This window comes from Phyllobates terribilis, unplaced genomic scaffold (assembly GCF_046119375.1).
Source record: "Phyllobates terribilis strain yellow unplaced genomic scaffold, ASM4611937v1 Scaffold_86__1_contigs__length_6382490, whole genome shotgun sequence".
Classification (NCBI taxonomy): Eukaryota; Metazoa; Chordata; class Amphibia; order Anura; family Dendrobatidae; genus Phyllobates; species Phyllobates terribilis.
Window position 1 is genome coordinate 224343 of NW_027362846.1, and position 23026 is coordinate 247368.

At 45.6% G+C, this 23026-nt stretch overlaps 1 protein-coding gene across 1 annotated transcript; it reads right to left on the minus strand.

Moving 5' to 3' along the window:
- Window positions 1–1601: 1601 nt before the first annotated feature.
- LOC141197728 (uncharacterized) lies at window positions 1602–18789 on the minus strand. Its single transcript, XM_073662812.1, has 6 exons — window positions 18660–18789; window positions 2830–2965; window positions 2523–2702; window positions 2317–2440; window positions 2136–2233; window positions 1602–1937 (listed from the first exon to the last, which is right to left on the minus strand). The coding sequence occupies exons 1-6, from the start codon at window positions 18785–18787 to the stop codon at window positions 1839–1841; spliced, it is 765 nt and encodes a 254-aa protein (XP_073518913.1). The 5' UTR covers window positions 18788–18789; the 3' UTR covers window positions 1602–1838.
- Window positions 18790–23026: the final 4237 nt, after the last annotated feature.

The window sequence follows — 23026 nt, forward strand, 5'->3', positions numbered from 1 at the left end:
ACCACTGACTTTTACACAAAACCTACCGATCTAACTGGTCTCTTACACTTTAAGAATAATCACGCTTTACAAATGAAACAGTCAATTCCAAATCCCAGCTCCAGCGGGTAAATAGGATAGTGGCAATGATCAATTACGCTCAGAGAGGCTACAGGATATGTGCCACAAATTTGAGAAAAGGGGCTATTCCCCCGAAATCCTACACCAACATAACACATATTCAGCCCACACCAGTCCTAAACCCATGAACCGGAGTCTGGTTGTCCACACTTACCATCCGTTCCCATACATCTTGCACAAAACCATCCGGAGGCATTGGAACATTCTACAATCCGCTTATCCCCACATCCCAGAGTTCCAACAACCATTTTTTCCACGTTTCAAACGGGCACCCAGTCTCAAGGATTCACTACTTCGTGCTGACGTGGGCCCCACACATACAGGGGTCAAACAACGTTTTTTACTAATCCCTAAGAGGGGGACCTTCCCCTGCTTGCAGTGCCACCAATGCAACAACGTCCTACATGGGAACACCATTTACCATCCCCATACCAGTAAACAATACCAGATTAAAGGGTATTTTACGTGTTACACCAACTTCGCAGTATACCTCATTAAATTCCCTTGTGGTCTGGCATACATTGGTGAGACAACACAACCACAAGCATAAGTCCACAATTAGATGTAAGAATCTGCTACTACTCTTGCTACAACATTTCATTATATTAGGCCATAACCAATCTCAACTCAAGTTCCAGGTCATTGAACAGGTGCTTCCCACTATTCGCAGAGGTGACCGTGTACGCCTACCGAAGGGAGGCCTTTTGGATCCATGAACTTCAAGCCCTTACCCCCAGGGGGCTCAATATGGATTATGATTTGTCAGTCCTGTGATAATTTTAGGGAGAACTGCATAAGATGTACCACATTGTTGTTGTTAACCTTGAGTTTTTTCACTGTTGGAGTGTACATATATGTGTTTTGAGACACAGTATTTGCATGTCATTTAAGAGAGATTAATTTTCTTTCATTATCATGGTACTAATTTTGTATTCTTTATTCACTGATCATCATCCTCCACGGCCCACAGGCTGCTCTACTTACACCTGTTCACCTCCTGTCACATTTCCAGGCTTATTATTCTTTTCTCCACTTCTTGGAACGTTGCACCAGCGGTTCACCCTGATTGGTCTCCTGGGACATTAGTTCCCGCCCTCTGACCACATATACTAGGCTTTCTCCTCCCTTGACATGGCAACCTTAGGAACCAGCGGCGGATGCCACGTTCCACGCCTGTCACACTTCCTACACTCACTACTGGGTATGTTTCTACATATAATTGCTGGTCCCTATTGGATAACCCCTATGGGGCTGATGTTCTTATGGCTGTTTGACTCCCTAGATCCTGTCTTTCCACTGAGACACTGTGTCCTTCCTGCTTTTACCTTTAACTATATTCCTAGCAGTCTGGTAGGTCACACTTATTATACAGTCATTATGTGCACTCTATTGCAATGTTTTGGATTTTCAGATGATTATGAATTTCAGAAATACAACAGTTTGTTTCTAGTACTTTTTATGCTTTTGTCTGATATATGTAGTTTTTACTTTTTTTGTTTTTATGCTGCAGTACACACTGATGAAGGTCTTGAAGACCAAACCAATTGTACCTGTGTTGAACTGCAATTAAATACTTTATAATTATGCCTGTTTGAGTGCCAAGTTTCATTTGATATTGAATGGCTTTGGGCCCTACTTACGCACCTATTCCACCAGTGTTGCAGTTTTCTACACTATTATCTGAGAAGAATCTGTGACTTCTCTGCATTTAGTGGTTGCTACTCACTTTGGCGGTTATCTGTAGGAATCTCCTCTTTACACCGCTCATCATCCCTCACATATGTCTCTGTAGTATTAATATGGGTCAGATCTTCACCCTGAAACAAATATCGTAAAAGTCACAGACAGCTGGAGAAGTCCCATCTATGATCAGCTCTAATCCTGCCATCTCCACCGTTCTCATTACCAAAGTATAAAACATATAATACTGGTGGATAAAACAAGACTGAACACAAGACCTTCACAGCCGTCTACACATCATAGGGGAGATCTCATGACATCTTCTCTCCATCTACCTGATGATCCTGAGGAACATTAGGATCTTCTGGTTTACAGTCTTGTGGAAGAAGAGGATGGGGACATCTCTCTGGTGTTGTCCTCTTACTGGATAGATCTGGAGGAAACACATACAGGGACTGAATTCATTCTTTACATACAGATAATTATAGGCTGTGTGTATTTAGTCCTGTCTATTACCTGGTGATGTGAGGGGCTGGGGAACCTCCATCATGACGTTCTTGTACAGATCTTTGTGTCCTTCTAAATACTTCCACTCCTCCATGGAGAAATAGACAGCGACATCCCGACACCTTATAGGAACCTGACACATACAATGGTAGAGTCATCCCCCGATCCCTTCATAGCATTACTGTATAATGTCCCAGCATTCCCAGCAGTGTCACCTCTCCAGTCAGCAGCTCAATCATCTTGTAGGTGAGTTCTAGGATCTTCTGGTCATTGATGTCCTCATGTATCAGGGGGTGAGGTGGAGGCCCTGTGATTGGGCTCAGGGGTCTTCCCCATCCCTCAGACACAGGGTCCTGACAGCGTTCACTAGAGGTCCTCTTCACTACTGTGTAATCCTGGTTATGGAGAGACACATTAATAAATATGACTACAGACATTTCCAGAGTCCTCACCTCTCCAGTTCTGACCATCTGTTATTCCCAGACAACAATGGTGTAATGTGATATCATCAGAATCTCTCACCTCTCCAGTAAGCCGGAAGAGGATCTCTAGGGTGAGGTGTAATATCCTCTCCGCCATCTTGTCCCTGTCCATATCCATGCTTAATGAATGAATCAGAAAAATTTTCTTATTTAGGGGGATCCGATATTGTAGAGACCTGAATAGGAAAATGAGACGATGTAAATTCATAAAAATCTTGTGTAATAATACAATCACTAGAGATAATAAGGGAAACATATGAGATTTATTATTTTACAGTATTTAGTTTTCTTCTTTACATCTACTAATAAAACCTATATATTTTAGGCCACAGACAACAAGCAGTTTCTTCCTCAGAGTCTGCAGATGAATACGTTTCTCATAGACTCATCTTCCTTATTGCTAATTCTCGTCTCATTTACCGACACTGGAATCGGCATTAGTAATACTGCAGGAGATATTCATTACACGTGACATGAGAAATAACTACTTCATGAGGAGGACGACATCTTCATCTTCTACTATGGCTCCAGAAACATATTTGGCCAGAGTCCTGTCACCCACTACATCCCCACCAGCCGTCTATATGAATGTTTCCCGTCTTCCCCAGACTGTAATCTTCTATCATGTTAGATCTCAGGTCTGATTCACACACAGAAGTTTGAGACATTATAAAAGCTTGTTTGTAAGAACACCAAGACAGGAGGTATTTGATGCCAAATTCTCCATATACAATGTATATTTTTCTCTGGATATGATAGGATTTTTTTTAGCATTTTCATGTAGGTTTCCAAATATTACATGAAAAACACCCCCAAAAAATACAATTGGGAATGGAGATACTGTGGGAACATTATACAGAGTGTGAGTGGATGGCGGTACTAGGGGAACAGTATTCTGTGTGTGGGGGCCAAGAAAGGGGCACTGTACTATGGGAGCAATACATGAATCCTTCACAAAAACACCCTAAATATAACATTTTTAAAACCATCCCACAATTTGTGAATCTTCAGGGTAAATCGCTATATAACCATTTGATTAGAGCTGATACTATTACGCTAAAGTATCTAAACAGACTTTCTTTCAGATCCATAAAGGGGCACTTTTCCATGTTTGTCATGCCAGAACTGTTGGAGGATTATTACAGGTGACAGTTTTCCCACCAATTAGAAGGGACACCTGTGGATATTGGTGTTTTTTTTTACCAGCTACAGTTCTGATGTGATTTACTCGGTAAAGTTCCCTTGTGGTAAAGTGGACAAACGTCATGATCAATGAAATCAGCCTGAAGGAACATCGCTCCTCTATTCAGCTCTATGAACCTAGGATGAAATCCACTGCGGCCCCTGCAAGAAAAAGAATGAAGAAGAGCAGAAGTTTGGTGAGACCACTGTGGCCAGACATTTCTCGGAGATAGTGATAAAAGTTCTGATCTCCGATGGTCGGTGGTAGAAGAGACGACCGCAGCGGATTCACAATCACAACGCAGTAAACTTCTACAGAGACGTGTTCTGGATTTACTCCCTGGAATCACTTTTGCCCAAAGGGTTAAATGACATCTGTAACTTCCATGTCCTTCTATGAAGCTTCTTCTCTGAACTTTATTCCTCTGTTCTCTGCAGTATTTATATTACTCTCCAGAATCAGAAATGTATTAAGTCCTATAGAAACTGCTGAGAAATAATCATCTAATTCTGTGTTCCCAGGATTATTCTTGTGGGAATTGGCTGCGATATCCCCTGAGTAATATATTTCTAGTATTAACCCCTTTACGTCCTTGCCCGTAATAGTACGTAGCTGCGCCCTGGGCTTTATAGACCAGCTATGTACTATTACGCGTGTGGCGATGGAGCCCGCACACAAGCAGTGCGGGGCGATCGCCGCCGGGTGTCAGCTGATGGTCACAGCTGACAGCCGGTGCTATGTGCCAGCTCCCACAATGCTGCGATTGAAGTTGATTGCAGCATTGCGGAACTAAGCATCGGTACTCACCTCCTCTCCCGGCGTCCCGTGGCATCTGAGTCTGGTCTCGGATGTCGTCATGACAACATCCGGGTCAACAGGAGGCAGGAAGTTACTTTGGTCATGCGCAGTGCATGACCAAAGTAACCTCCCTGGGTGCAGCGCTGACAGGCTGCATAGCATAGGGAGCTGCTGCTGCTCTCTGTGCTATACAGCCGATCAGGCTGCAAAAAGTGAAAGTCCCATAATAGGACAATGTAAAAGAAAAAAAATTGTAAAAATATTAAAAAAAAAAAGATGAAAAAAATAATACCCAAAAAATAAAAATATAATATACCCATCAATAAATATTATTATGAAAAAAACAAAACAATAAAAAGTAAACTTATTTAGTATCGCCGCGTCCGGAACGACCTGACCTATAAAACTGTCTCACTAGTTAACCCCTTTAGTGAACACTGTAAAAAAAAATAAAAAAAAGAAGCAAAAAATGATGCTTTATCATCATAAAACCAAACAAAAAATGGAATAAAACGCGAGCAAACAAACGAATGTAAATAAAAATGGTACCGCTGAAAACTTCATCTTGTCCTGCAAAAAACAAGCCGCCATACAGCTCCATCAGCCGAAAAAATAAAAAAAGTTAGAGCTCTCAGAATAAAGCGATACAAAAAAATTCTTTTTTTTTATAAAATAGTTTTTATTGTGTAAAAGCGCCAAAACATAAAAAAATTATATAAATGTGGTACCGCTGTAAATGTACTGACCCGAAGAATAAAGCTGCATTATCAATTTCACCATACGCGGAACGGCATAAAAAAAAAAAACAATTCCTGAATTGTTGGTTTTTGTTTATTCTGCCTCCCAAAAATCAGAATAGAAAGTGATCAAAAAATGTCACATGCCTGAAAATGGCACCAATAAAAACATCAACTCGTTCCGCAAAAAACAAGCCGTCACATGACTCTGTCGGCCGAAATATGGAAAAATTATAGCTCTCAAAATATGGCGATGCAAAAAATAGTCTTTGCAAAAAAATGCGTCTTTAGTGTGTGACAGCTGTCAATCATAAAAACCCGATAAGAATAAAGTCGTCTAATCACTTATACCGCACGAGGAACGGCGTAAAAAATAAACTCTAGGGTTAGGGTTGTGCTAGGGTTGGGATTTTTTCATAAGTAAAAAAAAATAAAAATAAAAATGATGACGATATGGTGACTAGTGTTGAGTGCCGGGTGCTTGGGTATGCACTGAGTATCGCGGGTGCTTGAATAACATGCTTGAGTTTCCGCCCCATATGCTTAGCGGCCAAAAAAAACTCGCGGGGATTGCCTGCCATGCATGAGCGAACCCCGCGTGTTTTTTTTGGGTGTCAAATAACCGTGAAACATGCGGGGCGGGGACTCAAGCATGTTACTGCACACCTGAGTACCTGGTGCAAACTCAAGTAGCGAGCACTTGCGCTCAAGACTAGTGTTGAGCCACCCCCGTAGTGTTCGAGTTCGGTTCGGTTCGTCGAACACCCGTGTGTTCGCCGAACTGTTCGTCGAACTGTTCGTCGAACACCTTCGAACACCGTTAAAACCAATGGCAGGCAAACAAAAACACATAGAAACACATAGAAAACACCTTCAAAGGTGTCCAAAAGCTGACAAACTGCTCAGAAGACACAACTAACACATGGAAAAGTGACAAGTACATATAGTCATGCGAAAAGAAAAGAGGTGGAGGAGTAAAAGGAGGGGGAGACACAGATATAGGCATGTCATGCCCTTCTAAAATCCAAAAAGTGAGAAGCCGAGACGGCCAGTCCGCTCCTGCCCGTGCCACCTCCGTGTCGCCGGGTTTGTGCCAGAGCCGCGGTGAACCCTGACGGCCAGCCCCCCTCTCCCAATACTGGTGCCTGTCCGCTGGTGGGTCGAGAGAGCCCCCCTGTGGTGGAGGCAGCTCTAAGCTTTTTAATTTAAATTGTCCCTCTAATTTGAATGAATACACTTTAAATCCATTTACAAGGATCTATTGGAGGGCAAGTCTCATGCCAGCAGCCGCGTAATTCCAGCTCCAGTAGCGTCCACTAAAGCTGCTGCAGTTAAAAAGCTTTTATAAGGATCGAGCTCGGCTGTCCACCGCAAGGCATCCTAGTGCCAGTCCCAGCCCCTATGCCTTTGGGTGCCTCCTGATGCTCTTCACTAAGTATCCCGTGGTCCCGAAGCATTTCCTTTGAAAAAATTAAGTGTCCAAACTACAGGTGGTGTAGCTTGCTTAACAGCCGGGATAATCCGCTGACTAGCAGACACTGCTACTAGGCACAAAGTATTTCCTGGGCTAGATGCAGTTAAAAATTTGTAAGTAGATACTCTCGTTGGATGCTGAGAAAGCATTCCATAGAGTCTCCTGGCACGCCATATATGATTCTCTTAAAAAGCTTGGGGTAGGGGTCTAGGGGACCCTTTTATAGCCAAAATCACGGCCCTGTATCACAATACGTCACCTAGGCTGAAGATAAATGGAACTGTAGCACCGAGGGCTCGGTTGCTACAGACGTATTGCACCTCACCCAGAGGTGTGATATCTCACTCTCAGATAAGGATGGAGTGTGGATCAGGACCCGACACCTGCATGCATTACACCACATTGCCGTGGGGCAGGGCGACCAATATGCCCCTGAGATGGGCACGACAGTCCCTGTCCCTGGCTGGAGTGGGGGGAGGGAACACTGAGGAAGGGGAACCCTGCAGTGCAGGAGCAGGGAGGAAGCAGTTCCTGGGTGCATTGAGAAGGGAGTATAAAAGGTGGGCACCATCTTAGTTCAGTGCAGAGAAGTCTGAGCAGAAGTGGCAGGGAGCAGGGGCTCTGCATGAGCTCTGCTCCGGAGGCGGGCCTAGTAACAGAGGCCCAGGCCTGCAAGAGGGAGAAGGAAGGAAGAGGAGCGGAGAAGGCTCCAGGAACGAGGAATGAAGGGATCCCAGGGGTGCGGACGGGCGAGTCGCCACCGCACGCCCGAATCCACCTGCGTGGAGGGGTCAGGCCAAAGGGGGAGACCGGTCCCCGAACTAGTGGAGGCAGGAAACGACCCTCAGCTAGAAACCGGAGGCTCTGACATTTTATGTGGCGCAGCCCCTTGCTCCACCCGCTAGGAAGGCACCACATAGGGTCAGGGAAACTGGCGCCAAGTTTACCAAGAGGAGGCCCGAGGCAGCCGGACAGAAGTGTTGGTAAGAAAGGCCAGACAAAGGACACACAAAGGGGGTCCTGTGAAGCGCTCCAAAGTTATCTGGGAGTTGTCTGAGCCCCTCACCTGGTGAGCACAGTACGACGTGGGCAGCCGTTACCTGCAGACGTGGTCTGGATAATAAGAACTGTGAGTAAAGGCCCTGAACTGCATCACTGACTCCGTGTCGTTACTGCTGCTGCCCTGCACCATCACCCCCATCCTCCGCATACACTGCCCTGAGGCTATACTCCTTCCGTGGGGAGTTATGCTACGCTCTGCTGCACCCACAACACCAGCCTTAGCGGTCTGCCCTGTAGCGGCGGTTCACTCTGACCGCAATCCACGGGTGGCGTAGTCGGACATTTAAACATCAAAACCACATAAATAGTTCCGCCACTGGTTTGACCGCCCTGAGCCACGGAACCGGATCGCCGCCACGAAGACTACAACCACCAGCATCCACCAAAAAGGGTCCGGCTCCGGGTGTCCCAAGGCCCAGGGGGTGCGTCAGAACATTTTCATCACCTTTCACAATCACCAATGGGACAAGGCAGGGATGTCCTCTGTCCCCTCTCTTATACATCCTAGTGACGGAGCACCTGCTCTCATCAATTCGCCATAACCCCAATATTAGGTGGATTGAGGTGGGAGGCACCGAGTACAAGTGCTCTCTATTTGCTGATGATGTCCTAGTATATATCACTCAATCACATATATCCATCCCTGCTGTTATGGCTGAAATAGATCACTTTGTTACATGGTAAAATTTTAAAATCAATGCAGCGAAGTCTGAGGCCCTCGATGTCTCCCTCCCTAAATCCATATAGGATTCCATCCAGTCCAACTTTCCCTTTGCCTGGCCCTCACAGGGTATCAAATACTTAGGAATTCCTATTCATAGAGACCTCTCCCATCTATGTTATCTTAATTTTGGGCCCTTTATTGAACAATTCCATACAGACCACGGTTGGCAAGTTAGAACTGTAAGATTCACTACGTGAACCACTGGTGTTTTGTGGAAAAGCACATGTACACCGCGTTCCAAATTATTATGCAAAAAGTGTTTAGGAGTGATAAGGGAAGAATTTGTTTGTTTGTCAGTTAAACTCATTGATGGTGATGTGTGTCAGGGCTCTTTATATCACTGTAAGCAATTGCAGACACCTGTGCTAATTAGTTTGGCAGGTGTGTCCAATGAAAGGCAAGACTACTTAAGAAGGCTCTCTCACATTATTAAGCAGCCTACATTTTCTGCCAAAATGGGAAAGAAAAAGGATGTGTCGGCTGCTGAGAAGCAACAAATTGTGGAGTGTTTAGGTCAAGGCATGACTACAATCAACATTGTGCGATGATCAGGATGAAGTGTCTTGGCAATCAAGAAGTATGTAGCTGATTCACAGTACACACGTGTGCGTGCTGATAAGGGCAAATTGAGGACTCTTTCCTACAGGCAATTACGTCAGGTTGAAACAGCAGCGGCAAAAAAGCCTTGTCATAGCAGCAGACAAGTTTTTGAAGCTGCTTGTGCCTCCAACGTCCCCCGAACAACAAGATGCAGGGTCCTTCAGAGGTTTGCAGCTGTGCATATGCCATCCTGTCGACCTCCTCTATCCACTTCACACAAGCAGAAACGGCTCCAGTGGGCCAAACATTACATGAAGACTGATTTCAAAACTGTTTTGTTCACGGATGAGTGCCGTGCAGCGCTCGATGGTCCAGATGAATGGAGTGGAGGATGGCTGGTTGATGGACACCCCACGCAAACACGGCTACAGCGCCAACAAGGAGGAGGTGGAGTAATGTTTTGGGCTGGAATCATGGGGAGAAAGATTGTCGGCCCCTTTAGGATCCCTGAAGGCGCTAAAGATGAACTCCATAATGTATGTGGATTTTCTCAAACAGCACTTCCTGCCATGGTTCAAGAAGAAGAACTGTGTATTTCACAGCAAGATCATTTTTCTGCATGATAATGCACCATCTCATGCTGCACATAAAACATCTGCATCTCTGGCTGATATGGGCATAAAAGGGGACAAACTTATGGTGTGACCCCCATGCTCCCCTGACCTCTACCCCATTCAGAACCTTTGGAGCATCATTAAAAGGAGTGTCTATGATGGCGGGAGGCAGTTCACATCTAAGCAACAGCTCTGGGAGGGTATTCTGTCCTCATGCAAAACAATTGAAGCAGAAACCATCCAAAACCTGACAAATTCAATGGACGAGAGAGTTCAGAAGCTCCTTTCGAACAAGGGGTCCTATGTGAAAATGTAACATCACCTAGAATAAAGTTTTGAGTTGAAAACTGTTTGATTTCAGTTTCTAACAACCTGCTAATGCTTATAATTTCAAAAATGACCATTTTTTTGGTCTTTATTAAAATGAAAAGGTTGATCGAAAAGTTTGGGGGATCTAAGAGTGTGGCAACCCAGTAGTCATGATTACTTCGAATTCTGACAATATGAGGGTCATGCTGCAGGTAGTGCAGCAAGAAGGCACTTATGTGTCTTGCGCATCTCGGAGCCCCAAAATTATTTTCCGGGCTAGATGCAGCTAAAAATTATTTTTAATTTTAAATCTGGTGAAGCTTATTATAGATGGCCTAATAGGATCAGTGCTGCACACTGCTACAAAGCCCAAATTATTTTCCAGTCAAGATACAGATAAACATGATTAGTAATTTGAAAGCTTAAAACGGTTGGTAGGGTGATTTTAACCAATCATCAAGCTTTTACTCTCCCCAGGATGACACAGGGGTAGAAAAGTCGTTTCGGATCCATGATTTGTTCATCTTTATGAACGTGAGTCTGTCTACATTATCAGTGGAGAGCCGCGTGCGCTTATCTGTCAGCACACCACCAGCAGCGCTGAACACACGTTCAGACAGAACGCTGGCTGCGGGGCATGACAAGATCTCCAAGGCGTAAGTGGCTAGCTCCGGCCATTTATCCAGATTGGAAGCCCAAAAAGAGCAAGGGTCCAGTGACACAGTCGTGGCTTCAATGTTTACTTGGAGATACTCCTGTACCATCGTCTCTAGGCGTTGACTATGTGTCAGACTTCTTGTCTCCTGTGGCCTTGCAAAGGATGGGCTAAAAAAGTGGTGAAATGATTCCGCAAAATTGATGTTACCAGCAGATACTGTGGTTCTGTTACGGTTTGAGTGCTGAACACTTGACGGTCCCACGGTTGGCAAGTTGGAACTGTGAGATTCACTACGTGCACCACTGGTATTTTGTGGAAAAGCACATGTAAGATTCTGCAACAGTCTCTGCTGATACTCCTGCATGCGTGCATCCCTTTCTATGGCAGGAATAATTTCTGCAAATTTACTTTTGTACCGGGGATCTAACAGTGTGGCAACCCAGTAGTTAGGATTATTTCTAATTCTCACAATTCGAGGGTCATGTTGCAGGTAGTGCAGCAAGAAGGCACTCATGTGTGTTGCGCATCCAGGAGCACCAAGTCCCTGTTGTGTTGGTGGCGAGGTAACAATCATGCTTCCTTCCTCTGTCCTCTCCCCCCAACCTCGCACAACAGAAATGTGATCAAGGTCTCCCTCATCTGATGAGTCTTCCATCAGTTCGTCCTCCACTTCTTCCTGGGCTCCTGCACCTTCCTCACTAGTTTGGCTGCTACCATGTGCCCTGGTAAAACCATCTCCCCCACCCTCACATGCCTGCCGCCTTGGTGCTGCCGACCGTCTGGACCTTGCAGATGTTAGCCCTTCCGCATACAACTCCTCCTCCTCTACTTCCTCCACCTCCTCTTGTGCCACCACCTGACTCCGAATTCTGTTTAACATGTGCTCCAGCATGTAAATCACCGGAATAGTCATGCTGATAATGGCATCGTCAGCACTAAACATCTTCGTCGCCATTTCAAAACTGTGCAGAAGGGTGCATAGGTTCCTGATCTGAGACCACTCCTCCAGCGTGATTTGCCCCACCTCTGAATCTCGTTGGCCCAGGCTATACGTCAGAACGTATTGCACCAGGGCTTGTCGGTGCTGCCACAGTCGCTGCAACATGTGCAGAGTTGAATTCCACCGGGTAGGCACATCGCATTTTAGCCGGTGAAGTGGCAGGCCCAACGACTTCTGTAGAGATGTAAGTCGCTGAGCTGCGGGATGCGATCGGCGGAAGTGAGCACACAGCGACCGTGCCCTCTGCAGAAGGCCATCTAGTCTGGGATAGTGGGCTAAAAATTGCTGGACAACCAGGTTCAACACGTGAGCCATACAAGGCACGTGTGTGACATTGCCCCGGCGAAGGGCCGCACCCAGGTTTGCAGCATTGTCGCACACGGCCTTCCCTGGTTTCAGGTCCAGTGGAGACAACCATTCATGAAATTGGTTCTCCAGAGCTGACCACAACTCCTCAGCTGTGTGACTCACATTTCCCAGACATTTCAATGTAAAAACGGCCTGATGACGTTGAGCCCTACTGCCAGCATAGTAAGGAGGTGTGCAGGATCCCTTCTGCGCAGTTAGAAAGCTTGTGGCATGACCAGACAGGCTTTGGGTGCAGGTGGAAGACCGAGAGGAGGTTGAGGAGGCAGAAGCAGTGGAGGAACTTTGACATAAAGAGGATTGACGCACAACTCGTGGGGACGGCAAGACTTGGACAGCAGCCCCTTGTCCTGCTGTCACCATAGTTACCCAGTGCCCAGTCAGCGACATGTAACGCCCCTGTCCATGCCTACTCGTCCAAGTGTCTGTGGTGAAATGCACCCTGTCACACACAGAGTTTCTCAAAGAAGCGGTGATGTTGTGTGCGACATGCTGGTGGAGCGCAGGCACACCTTTCTTTGAGAAGTAGTGCCGACTGGGCATCTGGTACTGGGGCACTGCGACGGACATAAGGTCTCGAAAATCCTCTGTGTCCACCAGGCGGAAAGGCAGCATTTCTGTAGCCAAGAGCTTGCAGATGGTGAAATTCAACCTCTTAGCTTTCTCATGGCTAGGAGGAAATGGTCTTTTACTTGTCCACATCTGAGGGACCGAGGGCTGGCTATTGTGCTTAGACGGGGTTGATAAGGGTGTCCCCGGCAAACTGCCGGTCTGTGAGGAAGATGCAGGCGGACATGTTAGGTTGCCTTGATCCAAAGGTGGTGCTATCGATGTCGGACAGCGCTCAACACCAGCTGGTGTTACCACCTCCAAAGAAAATGATGACCTGCCAATCACGCTGGCTGTTGCGGGTAAAGAGGTGGCAGGTCTGCGCCCCAAAACAGGTGTGACTGCTGTCCCCCCAGTCACAGAGGATGAAGAGGCCGCGGATGCACAAGATATGGCAGACGGTGGTTGGCCCGGCCGGCTAGGCCGCATTGTAGCACACTGAGCTTCCCACTGCAACTTATGCTTCATGTCCATGTGCCGGTTCATGCATGAAGTACTCAAACTATGTATTTTTTGGCCTCTACTTAGCTTTTGCTGACAAATGTTACAGATAACACGAGTTGGGTCATCTTTATCGATCTGAAAAAATGCCCAGGCTATGCAAGGCTTAGCACCCATGCGACCTGAAGAGCCACCACGACTTGTGGTCAGAGGCAGAGTTGTGTTTGAGGATGCAGTTGTTGACGTGCTTCCAGTACTACGTCTCTGTCCAGGAAGGCGCAACCTGACCTCGTCGTCACTAGCATCTTCCTCCACCTCCTCTGCTGACCTCATCTCTTGGCTGACTGTGGGCTGACAGTAAGTGGGATCTCCAACCTCATCATCATCACCCTGTGCGTTATCACACCCGTCGTCCTCAGAACCAACCTGTTCCTGCCCTGATAAAAAACTAAAGTTGTCGCTCCAATCAGGTATTTGAGTCTTATCATCGTCTTCCTCATTGTCTCCACCAACAGGAGTTACAGTTTGGGAATGAGGGTCTACATTATGGTCAGAACCTTCTGCGTCTGGTCCTGGATCCGACTCATAAAGATTCTGGGCATCAGTGCAGATCATTTCCTCGTCTGGATTCACAGAAGCGCTGGAGTCGACCTCTGATTCCCAGGCTATAGTATGAGTAAACAGCTCTGCAGACTCAACCATCTGTTCTACCTCATACTCAGACGGGCAGCTGGAGATTTGGGAGCTGTGAGGAAGCAAGTGCGATTTGGGTGACACCTTTGAGGACTGGAGTATTTGTGATGTTGAAGTTGATGTGGAGGAGAGCCCACTTAAAGGAGCACTTGATATCCGTTGAAGCACCTGCTGTTTTTGTGCCTCATCTGGAATTTGTAGCGATTGGCGTGGCCGTAAGAAAGGGATCTTATCACATTGTCCGCTAAAAGAAGTAGACATTTTAGTTTGGCTGGAAGATGGTCTTTCTTCTGCACCTACCCCACGGACACAACCTTTTTTCCCCTTCCCAACACGCCTATTCCCCTTTCCACCAGCAGCAGGCCTTTTTCCACTCATTTTGGTGGTTAACTAATTCACAACTCTGGAGTTGTTTGCACAAAAAAACAATGGATGGTAACCGAGCAGAGCTGAGTGGCCAAACTGTGGTATTAGGCCAAAACTATTGGCTGGGCTAGATGCAGAAAAAAATTATTTTTAATTTGCAACCTGATGGAGGTCAGTATAGATGGACTAATAGAACAAGTCCCACACGCTGCTAGAAGCCCAAATATTTTTTCAGAGATAAATGAAGAAAAAAATTATTTTTAATTTGCAACCTGATGGAGGTCAGTATAGATGGACTAATAGACCAAGTCCCACACACTGCTAGAAGCCCAAATATTTTTTCAGAGCTAGATGCAGAAAAAAATTATTTTTAATTTGCAACCTGATGGAGGTCAGTATAGATGGACTAATAGAACAAGTCCCACACGCTGCTAGAAGCCCAAATATTTTTTCAGAGATAAATGAAGAAAAAAATTATTTTTAATTTGCAACCTGATGGAGGTCAGTATAGATGGACTAATAGACCAAGTCCCACACACTGCTAGAAGCCCAAATATTTTTTCAGAGCTAGATGCAGAAAAAAATTATTTTTAATTTGCAACCTGATGGAGGTCAGTATAGATGGACTAATAGACCAAGTCCCACACACTGCTAGAAGCCCAAATATTTTTTCAGAGCTAGATGCAGAAAAAAATTATTTTTAATTTGCAACCTGATGGAGGTCAGTATAGATGGACTAATAGACCAAGTCCCACACGCTGCTAGAAGCCCAAATATTTTTTCAGAGATAAATGAAGAAAAAAATTATTTTTAATTTGCAACCTGATGGAGGTCAGTATAGATGGACTAATAGACCAAGTCCCACACACTGCTAGAAGCCCAAATATTTTTTCAGAGCTAGATGCAGAAAAAAATTATTTTTAATTTGCAACCTGATGGAGGTCAGTATAGATGGACTAATAGACCAAGTCCCACACACTGCTAGAAGCCCAAATATTTTTTCAGAGCTAGATGCAGAAAAAAATTATTTTTAATTTGCAACCTGATGGAGGTCAGTATAGATGGACTAATAGACCAAGTCCCACACACCGCTAGAAGCCCAAATATTTTTTCAGAGCTAGATGCAGAAAATTTTTTTATTCAATTTGCAACCTGATGGAGGTCAGTATAGATGGACTAATAGACCAAGTCCCACACACTGCTAGAAGCCCAAATATTTTTTCAGAGCTAGATGCAGAAAATTTTTTTATTCAATTTGCAACCTGATGGAGGTCAGTATAGATGGACTAATAGACCAAGTCCCACACACTGCTAGAAGCCCAAATATTTTTTCAGAGCTAGATGCAGAAAATTTTTTTATTCAATTTGCAACCTGATGGAGGTCAGTATAGATGGATTAATAGACCAAGTCCCACACACTGCTAGAAGCCCAAATATTTTTTCAGAGCTAGATGCAGAAAAAAATTATTTTTAATTTGCAACCTGATGGAGGTCAGTATAGATGGACTAATAGACCAAGTCCCACACACTGCTAGAAGCCCAAATATTTTTTCAGAGCTACATGCAGAAAAAAATTATTTTTAATTTGCAACCTGATGGAGGTCAGTATAGATGGACTAATAGAACAAGTCCCACACGCTGCTAGAAGCCCAAATATTTTTTCAGAGATAAATGAAGAAAAAAATTATTTTTAATTTGCAACCTGATGGAGGTCAGTATAGATGGACTAATAGACCAAGTCCCACACACTGCTAGAAGCCCAAATATTTTTTCAGAGCTAGATGCAGAAAAAAATTATTTTTAATTTGCAACCTGATGGAGGTCAGTATAGATGGACTAATAGACCAAGTCCCACACACTGCTAGAAGCCCAAATATTTTTTCAGAGCTAGATGCAGAAAAAAATTATTTTTAATTTGCAACCTGATGGAGGTCAGTATAGATGGACTAATAGACCAAGTCCCACACACCGCTAGAAGCCCAAATATTTTTTCAGAGCTAGATGCAGAAAAAAATTATATTCAGTTTGCAACCTGATGGAGGTCAGTATAGATGGACTAATAGAATGATGCTATGCCCAAAAGATCTTACTTCACTAGGTGCAGTAAAAAAATTGGTATTCTATACACAGGTGGTATATCTTGCAACACAGATAGGCTACTCCACTGACTAACACACTCTGCAATAGGCCAAAAAGGATTAGCTTTGCTAGATTCAGCCAAATGCTGTGAAAAAAACTTGCACAGCACTGGCACAGACCTGCCTGGCAAAAACTGATAGGAACTGATGTAACCTAGTCCTGAAAAGGACTCCAATTACAATTAGTCTTTACTCCCACAATCTATCTATTTAAGAGCACAGACCTGCCTGATAAAAGTCGTAGGAAATGCTGTAACCTAGTCCTTAAAAGGACTGCAATCACAACTCTTCCCTACTCCCAAGCTATCTGTAGATTTGTGCGAAAATTGGCTTGAAATTAACAAGGTATAGCGCACACAGCAACAGCGGTGCCGTCTAACACGCAGCTGCAGCAGTGAGAAAATGGTGGCGACGGGGAAAATGGCTTGGTCTTATAGGGCAAGGACATGTGACATACACTGCCAATCACACATGCCCTTGCTTGTGTGAAAAAAAGCACTTCGCTCCGTGTGTGCGCTGCTGATAGGCTGACAGATTGCACCTCCCCACTGCAAATGCGGGAAAGAGAAAAAAAAATGGAGATCTTCATTGTTCCTGCAGAGATCCATCCCCTGCCCCTCCCCCCGCCCCGCTGTACACTCAAACTGCGTATTAACATTAATTTTCATCATTACTGAGAAAAAATCCAGTTATGATTTTGGTGCACGAACAGTTATCGAACATAACCTCGAACAGCCGAATTTTTCTCAAATTGTTCGTGTTCGCCGACCGGCTCGAACACCGCCCAAAACAGCTCGAATTTGAGATTGGCGAACAGTTCGAGTAGAACAACGCTCATCTCTACTCAAGACTGATGACAGCTTATTCAATATGATGACCTAATGCTATCAAATTCTGTGTCGTACTTCTGGGTTCAAAATGTTCACTACACCCCTTGAAAAAATCCTGGAGGGGTGTAGTTTCCAAAATGGGGTCACTTGTGATGGGGTTTCCACTATTTAGGCACATCAGGGGCTCTACAAATGCGACATGGCGTCCGCTCTCAATTCCAGCCAATTTTGCGTTCAAAAAGTCACACAGTGCTCCTTCCCTTCTGAACTCTGCCGTGCGCCCAAACACTGTATTTTCCCCACATATGGGGTATCGGCGTACTCAGGAGAAATTGCACAAAAGTTTTTGGGGTCCATTTTCTCCTCTTACCCTTGTGAAAATATAAAAATTAGGGCTAAAACATAATTTTTGTGGAAAAAGTTTGATTTTTTTATTTTCACAGCTCCATGTTATAAACTTCTGTGAAGCACCTGGGGGGTTCAAGGTGTTCACCACACATCTAGATAAGTTCCCTGAGGGGTCTAGTTTCCAAAATTGTGTCACTTCTGGGGGTTTCCACTGTTTAGGCACATCAGGGGCTCCCCAAATGCGACATGGCGTCCTCTAATTATTCACGCAAATTTTACATTCAAAAAGTCAAATGGCGTTCCTTCCCTTCCGAACCCTGCCGTGCGCCCAAGCAGTGGTTTTTCCCCACTATCTGCGTACTCAGGGGAAATTGCACAACAAATTTTGTCCATTTTTTCCTGTTACCCCTGCGAAAATAAAAAAATTGGGCCTAAAGTAACATTTTTGTGAAATAAGTTAAATGTTCATTTTTTTCTTCCCCATTCCAAAAAATCCTGTGAAGCACGTGAATGTAAATGTAGTTTTGAGCACCTTGAGGGTTGCAGTTTTTAGAATGGTGTCACTTTTGGGTATTTTCTGTCATATAGACCCCTCAAAGTCACTTCAAATGTGATGTGGTCCCTAAAAAAATGGTTTTGTAAATTTTGTTGTAAAAATGAGAAATCGCTGGTCGACTTTTAACCCTTATAGCTCCCTAACAAAAAAAAATTTTGGATCCAAAACTGTGCTGATGTAAAGTAGACATGTGGGAAATGTTATTTATTAACTATTTTGTGTGACATATCTCTCTGATTTAAGGGCATAAAAATTCAAATTTTGAAAATTGCAAAATTCTCTAAATTTTCACCAAATTTCAATTTTTTTCACAAATAAACGCAAGTGATATCGAAGAAATTTTACCACAATCATGAAGTACAATATGTCCCGAAAAACAATCTCAGAATCAGGGGGATCCGTTGAAGCGTTTCAGAGTAATTACCTCATAAAGTGACAGTGGTCAGAATTGTAAAAATTGGCCCGGTCATTAACGTGCAAACCACCCTCGGGGTGAATGCGCCAATAATGGGGAATCTCCACATACCTCCACCTGCAGAGCCGCCACCACATATATGGCTGCTCTGTGCGCACAGGACCTGTGATGAGGTCACAGGAGGGGAGGAGTCAGGGGTCACATGATCAGGGGCCTCAGTGGATGCAGGACTCTGCTGTGCTGGTTGTCATGGTGCTGGATGAGCTGAAGTTTATGTGTGGGGTCAGGAGGGGTTTACAGTGTGGATGTAGCAGAGCCGCGTGTGTACGAGGTGTACGGAGCGGAGCCGCGCGTGTACGAGGTGTACGGAGCAGAGCCGCGTGTGTACGAGGTGTACGGAGCGGAGCCGTGTGTGTACGAGGCGTACGGAGCAGAGCCGTGTGTGTACGAGGTGTACGGAGCGGAGCCGCGTGTGTACGAGGTGTACGGAGCGGAGCCGTGTGTACGAGGTGTACGGAGCGGAACCGCGTGTGTACGAGGTGTACGGAGCGAAGTCGCATGTGTAAGAGGTGTACGGAGCGAAGTCGCGTGTGTACGGAGCGGAGCCGCGTGTGTACGAGGCGTACGGAGAGGAGCCGCGTGTGTACGAGGCGTACGGAGCGGAGCCGCGTGTGTACGAGGTGTACGGAGCGGAGCCGCGTGTGTACGAGGTGTACGGAGCGGAGCCGCGCGTGTACGAGGTGTACGGAGCGGAGCCGCGCGTGTACGAGGTGTACGGAGAGGAGCCGCGAGTGTACGAGGTGTACGGAGCGGAGCCGCGCGTGTACGAGGTGTACGGAGCGGAGCCGCGCGTGTACGAGGTGTACGGAGCGGAGCCGCGCGTGTACGAGGTGTACGGAGCGGAGCCGCGCGTGTACGAGGTGTACGGAGCGGAGCCGCGCGTGTACGAGGTGTACGGAGCGGAGCCGCGCGTGTATGAGGTGTACGGAGCGGAGCCGCGCGTGTACAAGGTGTACGGAGCGGAGCCGCGCGTGTACGAGGTGTACGGAGCGGATCCGCGCGTGTACGAGGTGTACGAAGCGGAGCCGCGGGTGTACGAGGTGTACGGAGCGGAGCCGCGTGTGTACGAGGTGTACGGAGCGGATCTGCGCGTGTACGAGGTGTATGGAGCGGAGCCGTGTGTGTGCGGAGTGGAGCCGTGACTATAATCAGCTTTTGGGGGCTAAATGGTTTTTTAACCTTGACCTTAGAGGGGCTTACTACAGTTTGATTTGCACCAAGAACGGTGATGAATGGAAAATAGAGTTTTTATTGTCTGAGGGTTTACTCGATAATCTCGTTCTGCCATTTGGATTCTCCAATGCACCAACAGGATTTCACAGCTTTCTGAATGATATTTCTCAGATTACATTGGGAGATTTGTTGTGATTTACCTTGATTATATATATTTTTTTCTCGTGATTTGGATTCTCACCAGAAACATGTCGGTGTTTCTCCTCCAGAACCTACATCCTCGAGTCTACCTAAAGGCATTGCGGTTTTCTGTGATATCTTTGGAGTTGGAAGCTGAGATCCGTAAAGTCCAGTCATTGGCTCCTTCCACCACTTCTGGGTCCAAATTATTTGTAGCTGTGTACCTAAGATTGCGTCTGTTGCAGGAGTTTCATGATTCCATCTTGAATGGTCATCCTGAGGTCACAGCTATGCGGAAAGCTATTAATAGACTTTTTGGTGGCCATCTATGAATAATGATATTAAAGGTTTTGTATCCACTTGTGAAGTTTGTGCACAAGATAAAGTCTGTCATAACTGACCGGCCGGTAATTGGCACCATTGCTAATTCCTGAAAGACAGTGGACTCATCTGTCCATGGATTTCATCATGGATTTGCCTCGGTGTGGTGAGAAGACTGTTATTTGGGTGGTGGTTGACTGATTCAGTAAACAGGCTCATTTTGTTCCCTTGTCAGGGTTACCTAATGCTGAGACCCTCTCCAGGTTGTTTATTTGTCATGTTGTGAGATTGCATGGAATTCCTCTTAACATTGTGTCTGATAGGGGAGCGCAATTTGCTTCCAAATTCTGGAGAGCGTTTTGTAAAACACTGGGGATTGACTTGTCATGTTCCTGTGCCTACCACCCTGAAACCAACGGTCAGACAGAAAGGATAAATCAATCTTTGGAACAAATTTTAAGGTGTTTTGTTGCGGCTCAGCAGGAGGACTGGTCTTCATTCTTACCTATTGCTTATTTCGCCTTTAAGAGTCAGATCAATCAGTCCACTAGAACCTCACTGTTTTTTGCAATTATGGTTTTCATCCCTATTTTGGTGTATTTTATAAGATAAGTTCTGAATGTCCTGGGGTGGAGATCGCTATACAGAAAGTTGGGGATGTTACCTATGTTGAAAAAAGACCTAAGTCCATCAAGTTCAAGCTTTCTCCACCAATTACACATTTGTTGACACTAAATTATCTATAACCCACAATGTTATGTTTACTGAGGAAATCATCCAGCTCTTTTTTAAAAGTTGTTATAGTGTCTGCCATTATTACCTCTTATAGTAAAGCGTTCCACAGTCTGACTGCTCTAACTGTAAAAAGCCCTTTCCTGTTTGCCGGAATGATCATTCTGCCTCCCGTAATGAGTGCCCACTAGTCCTTAGCATCTTTGGAAGAAATAAGTCCGCTAGAGACTTATTCCTTATACCATTGTGCTGTCCAGAGACCACCAAGCATACCCTAGGTATAAGAGTAAATCAACGGCATACAATGGGTCCCATATTTAAATAAATTTATCTAAGATGTTTTACTAATTACTGCAGCAAGAACTTCAATTGCTATTGCAATCACTAAGGAAGACAGGGGGCATCCTTGTACCTCTGTGCAACAAAAAATGATTAGTCATAGAGCCATTCGCTCTTATTTTTGTCTTTGGGTCTGAATAAAGCAATTGCACCCATTATATAAATTTGTCACCAAAGCCAATCTGCCTCAACGTAGCCCACAAGTATTGCCATTCTACACTGTCAAAGGCCTTAGTGGCGTCCAAAGACAGGATCACCCTTTGACCAATATTATCAGCCCTTGCTTGCATATTAATATAAAGCCTTCTGAGATTGATCGTGGTGGACATATTGGGCATAAACCCAGACTGACCCGGATGTATTATTGAGATGACTTTTCAGAGTCTGTTTGCTAGCACCAGGGTCGGCTCCAGGTTTTCGTGGGCCCCGGGACGAAAGAGTCTCGGTGGGCCCCTTTAATACATACCACAATTCATGATGCACAGATAAGAAATATAAATAGTACAATGCCAAAGATTACACTTCTTACATTTCATGTGTGATATTTATTGTAAATTCTACAATAGCTCAGAAACCGGCAAATCCTTCTGGGTCCTCGTCTTCGGGGTCCTCGTTTTCTTCGGGGTGGTCTTCAGGGTCATCGTCTTCTTCAGGGTGGTCTTCAGGGTCCTCGTCTTCTTCGGGGTGGTCTTCAGGGTCCTCGTCTTCAGGGTCGTCGTCTTCGGGGTGGTCTTCAGGGTCCTCGTCTTCAGGGTCGTCGTCTTCGGGGTCCTCGTCTTCTTAGGGTTGGTCTTCAGGGTCCTCGTCTTCAGGGTCCTCGTCAGGGAGATCCAGAGTGATTACCAAGAACCATTTCAAAAAGCTTGAACTTGGAAATGTAGCAGAAGGTACAAGAAAGCTAGCGAACTACCGAGGACCAGTTGACGGTACTGGAACCCGGATGGGTAGCAGAAGGTACAAGAGCCAATGGAACTGCCGAAGACCAGCTGACGGTACTGGAACTCGGTTACTAAGCAGGAGGTACCTGTGCCAGAAAGCACTACCAAGGACCAGCAGACGTTGGTGGAACTTGGATACCGAGAAGGAGGCACCTAATCCAAAGGCACTGCCGAGAACCAGCTGACGGTACTGGAACCCGGATGGGTAGCAGAAGGTACCCATGTAAAAAAAAGTTCAAGGCCGCGAGCCGGCCGCAGTTACCAAAACCCACAGTCCTACAGGGGGTGCTTGTCCTATTGGCACTATGGAACCAGCCTTCATTGCCAGATCCCGCAGCCCACATAGGAGTCACCTAAACTGCTGGCACCATAGAGTCGGCTAACCCGACCGCAACACGACAGGACAACGCATTGGAGGCAAAGTGACGTTGACACTACCCGGAAACAGCTGGCGTGCTGGAACCAGGCTGGGCAGGAGGGAGTACCTGTGCCAAAGACACTGCTGAGAATCAGCTGACGGTACTGGAACCCGGATGGGTAGTAGAAGGTACAAGAGCCAATGGAACTGCCGAAGACCAGCTGACGGTACTGGAACTCGTTTACTAAGCAGGAGGTACCTGTGCCAGAAAGCAC